Source organism: Antrostomus carolinensis, unplaced genomic scaffold (assembly GCF_000700745.2).
Source record: "Antrostomus carolinensis isolate BGI_N321 unplaced genomic scaffold, ASM70074v2 scaffold42801, whole genome shotgun sequence".
In the NCBI taxonomy this organism is placed as follows: Eukaryota; Metazoa; Chordata; class Aves; order Caprimulgiformes; family Caprimulgidae; genus Antrostomus; species Antrostomus carolinensis.
In genome coordinates, this window is record NW_010292769.1 from 389 (window position 1) to 7,349 (window position 6,961).

The 6,961-nt window shown below is 44.2% G+C and overlaps 1 protein-coding gene across 1 annotated transcript in view; it reads right to left on the bottom strand.

Moving 5' to 3' along the window:
- Positions 1–4,424: 4,424 nt before the first annotated feature.
- UBFD1 (ubiquitin family domain containing 1) overlaps positions 4,425–6,961 on the bottom strand; it is a gene marked incomplete at its 5' end in the record, with an annotated part of 6,446 nt that continues 3,909 nt past the window's right edge. The window contains 2 exons of the mRNA XM_029087245.1: positions 4,425–5,085; positions 6,323–6,405. Coding sequence (XP_028943078.1) covers positions 4,975–5,085; positions 6,323–6,405 — 194 coding nt within the window. The remainder of the gene's footprint in view (positions 5,086–6,322; positions 6,406–6,961) is intronic.

Sequence of the window (6,961 nt, forward strand, 5' to 3'; positions counted from 1 at the left end):
CCCGACATTACCACAAGCTGCCTCAATCTGTAATTCACAGCAAGGATGCTCAGCACGACCAGGACAGCTGCAGTTTAAACCAAGATTAAACTCGGGCTAGAGAAGAAGGGCCCGGTAATTCACAGTCTCTTTGGTGGAAGTGACCACGGCAGCGGTATCTCCCAATCCCTGCCCTGGCAGAAAGGCTCCGATGGCGTCAGACGTGACAACGCGCACGGGATCCCAGGGATTTCTGCCCGAGTCCAGCTTTCTACAAAAAAACCCTCAACTACAAACCATTTGCAAACAGTTGCTCATGTGGTAGGAAGCAGCTTAGTGGGTACAGAATGTTCAAACACTCAAACACAGAAATACTTAATTATCAAACTTTAATTCAGAAGACTAATCTTACAGAATAAAACAAGAGGATAACCAGTCAAGGTTACACTTAAAAAAATCCAGCAGTGCAAATCTAAGACTAAATATTTGTCATCTCCCCCCTCCCCTGAAATAGGCAATAGATTTTTTAAAAATACCATAATACATGGTACTTACATATTCCATTTAAAATAAATCTGCAGTGGACACAAACATTTAAGATTTTGTTGTTGTTGTTAATATAAAACCAAAGAATGAATTGCTTAGAATATGGATAAGACACAGTGAACTTCCATGAGCCACAGAAAGCGAATCCTTGGCTAGAAGGTAAAATGGCCACGTTTCATACAAGACTGGCGAGAGCTCTCCTGGTCCCCCTCCTCCCTCCCCCCGGTGACAAGGACATTAATTAACAGAACAAGATGCCAATAACCTGATCCTAACAGGTGGCGAAAGGCTGGAGTACAGAACTGGAAACGAAAACAGCACCATTGGAAAAATCAAGTTATAAAGGAAGAAAAAGTAAACAGCAGGAGAAAAGTCTGGAAACAAACCTGGCTCCGCGGGGCCGGTGCAGGGAGCAGTCGGAGCAGGGAGGGTGCTGCGCCCAAGCCCAGCAGCGGCTTCACCGGCGGCTTCACCGGCAGCAACACGGGAACACCGTGACTGGGAGGGGAGAGCGTGGGGCAGACCACCTCAGTATGGCACCTTGCCAGCCTCACGGCACGTGAATCGTTTCTCTTTGGCCCTTCGAGTACGAAGCAGCGACGGATGTGAACTGCCTCAAGTACAAGACGGAACAGTTTGTGCACGTGTTTCCAGTTACAGCGTCCTGCGCGCTGGGTTTCTTCTCAAGTTCTTTGAATTTGGATCACTTCTTCTCTTTCACCATCATAACACCCTTATTTTAGTTACATTTCTCATCAAACAGTGTCATTAATGGAAATTAATTATCTACTTTAATCATAAACTTGATATGAAAAACTTGCGAGTCATACAAGATTTTCAGGCCAGATCCAGTCTCTGTTCAAACCCAAACACGGCTCAGGGCTAAACGTTTCCATTCCTAACGCGACACTCATCCAGGAGCTGTTTACACTTGGGATGCACAGAGAAGGAATACTCGGCTCGGGACAAGGAGAGAAGAAACCCACAGCGCCGGATGGAGAAGGGACAGGGACGGCACACCGGTGAGCTGCAACACTCAGCGCCATCGAGCGGGGCGCGGGGGCTCAGGGCTGCGGCAGGACCCCCGGACAGGGCGGCAGCGCGGAGGGAGACGCTGCCCGGGGGGTGTCGGGACCAGCCGCCCGCGCAGCGTTGTTCTGTGGAAACCCACGGCTGCGTTACGGATGCCCTGAGCCCCGATTAATAAACCCAGCAAAGCACTTCATACAACTTCATGAGGAATCGCACCCCAAAGTGCTCACAGGGACTTGCACACATACAGCAGGGAACCAACCTCCACTGAAAGGCCATCGTTAAATTGTAATTTAACTGAAATCAACGTTTGTGGAAGTATCATCAGGCATCACCATAAACTTCCTACAGAAGATTACACATTGGATCTCAAAACAACCTTTATCAGCCAACTCAAAACACTGATGATACTTGCTCCTTACTCACAATGTTCCTGTCTTACCGAGGACTAATTGCCACATTCCTCCGCAGGACCATGTGTTACGCTGAGCCTGCCCCGGAGACGATCACAGTTATCAGAGAATAACACCCAAAGTCAAGAGAGAGGCCAGCAAAGGGCTCCCCAGTTAGGCAAACTGAAACACTACCCAACTGAAGAGCTGGTGTTTTCTTAGATGTTAATGGTCATTAGTTAATGTCAATAATTGCCTTGGAAAAAGCGGTATATACCAGAGCTCCACATCGTTCTGAAAGAGAAAGGATGTTAAAAGCAGAGCTGCTAAGTTCAGTTGGAATATTCATTTCAATGAACTCCCAAGAAACTTACTGTATTAGGCCAACAAACACCAATTAAAGCATTTTACATAAGTATCGCGTTCCTGTATTTTAATTCAAACTTTGCACACAGAACAAAAAAGGGAAACAATTTCCAATCAAATCGACTTGAAAAGAAGCACCCAAGTGGAATCACATTTTCTTAGTTTGTAGCATTTTCTTCTCTGTGTTTAAAATCGCTTCGTAACCCAGTTTTTATCCAGTTTCTTTTGCCATGGTCGATTGTACCTGGCCCAGGTGCGGGGTAACCGAGCCCGGGGGAGAGGAGCAGGCGGGACCATCGGGTGCTGCCCTGCACCCCGGGCCCAGGCGCCCTCCTGGCAGCGGCAGAGCGGTACCGGCCCTCCCGCGGCACCCGCAGCAGAGCGTACTCACCCGCCTCACCGCACCGGGCACCGGAGCCACCGGATCTGGGAGACACGTCCTCTCAAGGAGCAAGCAAATGAAAGAACAGGAAAGGAAAACGGAATATGAACAGAGGTACAGACAGGTCCAAGCAAGTCAAGTAGCAAGTGGAAGATGATAGTCACAGAACCAAGGGGACAGTGAGTGCCAAGGTGACCCCAAGTGACAGAAAAAGCAACCGCCAATCCCCTCTGTACTGCAGTGTGCACTTTCCCCCGGGTACTGAATTTTAAATCTAAGCCCCAGCACCAGGACTGGCCATTAGAACTGCAATAGCTCCATTTAATTTGCAATTTTATCTCCAACTAACTCACAGCAGCTCCACTACCTGCGCCCCTTGCTGCGAGCGTTGGAAGGGAGCTGCTCCCGGGACGCAGCATCGTGCAGGATCAGCTCCCATCTCAATGCACTGATGTCGAGACACTGCTGGTGGCTTCTATACAGAAAGGAAACATCTCAAGCTACAAGAGTCACCAGCACATCACTAGTTTATATGTAGGATATGAAACACCTTTAAAATTCATATTGCATGAATGTTCTAACTGAAAATACAAAACAAAAGTTGCTTATGTTGCTATCAAGAGTCTAAATACATCATCTTGACACAGACCATAAAGTGAACACTCTTCCCAGTCTCTCAAATAAAATAAAATTAAAATAAAATAAATACTCATTTGGGAATTTGCACGTGCTGAGTTTCAACTGGGCTGTTTCAAGCAGAGTGAAAAATGGACATGGAATAGATTAAAATCAGCTATTCCTACACAGCTGTTTCTCCAGGAGACTCACTAAATGCTGAGCTACTTGCATCGAGCAGTACCAAGTCTACAGTGTTAAAAAAAGAACAGCGATCTGTTAGACGCAGGTTTAACACAGAGCAAGACTGATGCAGTCTGCACAACACAGGCTGTTAAGGGTGTGCACCTTTTCAGGACTGAAAGGTCCATCCAGAAAACCTGAGATAAATGGCACATGAATTGCTGAGATGACACGCAGAACGTCACAAACCAAAGGCGAGGAGCGTGATTTCAAAGGCGAGGATGAGATGCGAGAGCTCCCTGTAAACTTGAGCAAGAGAAAAGCTGAAAGATGATTTACATTTCAAAATACCAGTTGCTGGATAGATTTTAAATTTGGTAAGATTCACTGATAAGATCACTGTAAATTTTCAAACCCAGGTCACAAAAGACTTTGTGATTGTTTAGGACCCAAAGGGGCATCCGAGTGTCTCTTGTCCCCGCTCCCCTGAAGGAGGCAGGAAGGTCTCTGGTTCGCTCTCTTCGGAGACCCGCGTCACTGCTCCACCCCGCTCATGCCAGACAGTGTTACGTGGCACTCAACAGGGTCTTCTCAGTCAAACAGGTAAATGTGTCATCACAACAGCTGCAAAATTATTCTGGCCTGTAACGTGCATGGTCAAGAAAATGCTCCGAAAACCGCCGCGAGCCCAGGGCAGGAGGCAGCACCAGAGCAGAGGTGTGCAGGCAGGAGGGGAACCGCTGCGGTGGCATGAAAGGGGACAGCAGGCAGCACTGGGTCACTGCGATTACAAAACATCCACAGTGGTATTCATCTGCTCCAAACATGCCCCACAAAGAACCAACCCAGAGCTTCCAGTATTGGAGGAAAAATAATAATAATAAAAAAAAAAGCAGGGCATCTTTGGGCTGGAAGATAAACCAAAATGAGTTTTGCTACCAAAGAGTTAAACTAGAAATAAAAGGGCCAGTAGAATATGGCTTACTAAACACCAATTTTGCATACTGTTTAAAGTTTATTTTTAAAAAACTGTTTCTGAAATTCTCAGTCACGACCAAGTAACTAAATTAAGTCTAACGCTTGTAACTGAAAGATTATGAAAATATTTGTTTTTGTTCAAACCATGTAAAAAATCCTCAATAATACATTGTAATATTTTCTTTTTATAACTAAATTGGAAGATCAACTCTCAGCAGATTTAACTGTATTACACACAACATTTTGTGAATTAAGATTTATTGATTTCCATTGTATTTGCTTTAAATATGGTTGAAGCTGACTGCAGAAAAGGGATGGTGAAATTTTTAAGTTAAAAGTAAACTAATGGTGAAAGAACATCACCTCTGGCTTCCATCAATGCCTCGTTTATCATATTTTATTAATAAGTTCCAGGACTATCACATCCAGGGATGTTGGAGGCCTCTCCCAGCAGTGTCCTTAGCTTTGTGTCATTTTCCTGTGCCAGAGGTGAGCGTGCTTTCAAAAATACTGCCACTTTCCCAGCACCGTGTCTTTGATTGCATCAACATATTGAGTCGGTACCCAATAGACCCAGTAGTAAGATGCTTCTGTTGGGCCCAGCTGAAATGCCTGCAAAGTTAAAAACGACAACATTTACAAAGGGGAACAGAACAGCTGATGCCAGCGGACGGGTCCAGCTCACCCGCTGCAAAATCAGACGAGCTGTTACACCGACTGCCGCCTCCCGGCGCGCGGTGCACACCACAGCTGTTTGATAAGCGCTCCTCAGAGAAACAAGAACTGCAAAGTACCAATTAAAATGACGAGCTCTTTCCTTTCACGGTATCATAGCAGCCACAAAAACTCTTGGCCAGTTTTGAGAACGTGAGGAAATTGTTCTGTAAGACAGAATCTCAAGTGTAACTCCAAGTCTCTACAGAAATGACCAGACTGCACAGAGCTGAGAAGCCAAACAGGAGCTAAATAAGACAATCACCACGATTTCATAGTCATAAAGTTTCATGGGATTTTATGTTTAGACATAACATCCTATTCCCAACTTATGTCAGGATAAATAGGAGAGGAACACCACGACATGTCAGTAACCTCTATCCCTGCTTTAGGATAAGAGTTTATTGCATTCTGTTCTGAAGAGGACATTTTCTTACACAAGTGATCAAAAAATCAAGTATTTGGACAAAGACTAGTTCAGTGCCCTCCTGCAGACAATAATTTTAAGGTACAACATTTCCCCTTTCTTCCACTGAAGAAGGAAATAGACTTATATAAGGAACTTACTTTAACATTAAAAGTTAGTTACTGTACTTTGGAAAGCAAGACCTCAAAAAACCCCATAGATTCAAACCATAGATTCAAAGAAACAGCCAAAAATTCTGTGGAATTAACACTGTTCTCTTCTTAAAAGTGTTGCTTTTCTAGACCCAATGCCAGTTTTTCAGAAAATTACATATGAGAAAAAAATATAACAGCATCAAATCACTATTTTTTTTTTAATGTTCAGCAAGGGCTCTTGTTTATACAAACACAATAGAAACGAGAAATTAAACCAGATATTGGAAAAATATCACTAACATTAAGAAATCATAAGCTACATGGTGGGTATTTTTACTGTTGTGACATTGTCACAAGACAGAAGAAAGGGAATAATGCTTAAGCACTAACACTGGTGTGAAACCAGCTCAGATCTCCACAAAGTAGCCCACGACAGCAGCCCATGTCCACATTTCCACCTTCCACAACACACCAGGCTGGTATCACTATCTGTCTCTGACTCACTCTGTTTTAAAACCCTTACTTCTGTGTATTTGCATAAAATAATTAGACTGATATTAGAGGCTTTACTTACCATCATGTGATAGTCCTCATGTCCTTCAATAGGTTCACTCACCACATTTTTAATGGACCCCATGGGTAACTTTTCTGTTCTCTCTACATTAAAATTGATCACAGTATTATTTCTGATATATGAAGAAGTTGTATTTCACATTCATTTCAATTACCTCCATTACCTCCGAAAGCTCCTCACGTCAGCAGTCTCCTCTTTGGCTGAACTTTGGATACCTGCTGCTGAGGAGCCTGTCTTCAACATCAACACTTACCCACAGCTGGCACGCTCATAATTTAAAGGAATCCAAAACTGGATCACAGAGTTCCTCGTATCTTATGTCTCTGCACCCCATTAAGTACTTCAGCATCCCTGATTTGGGCCTAAAATGAGTATGTCCTAAAGCCTGGCTTTATTTAATGTTTCCCCATAAGGGACTCCACTCTGACCTGCAGGATTACTGACCATCCTGAAAGCTGGTCCAGAACACTCAGGACTGACTCCCAAGGATCATCCTAAGCTCTACAGAAATGCCAAGGCTGAAAAAGCTGAAGGAAGATAGGCTAAGCAGCTCTTTGAAAGCCTAGTCCTGGTTTTACCTTGAGGCAGTGTTCAACTCTTACTATAAAAGCACAGGGAAGGGAATATGAATGAGCAAAT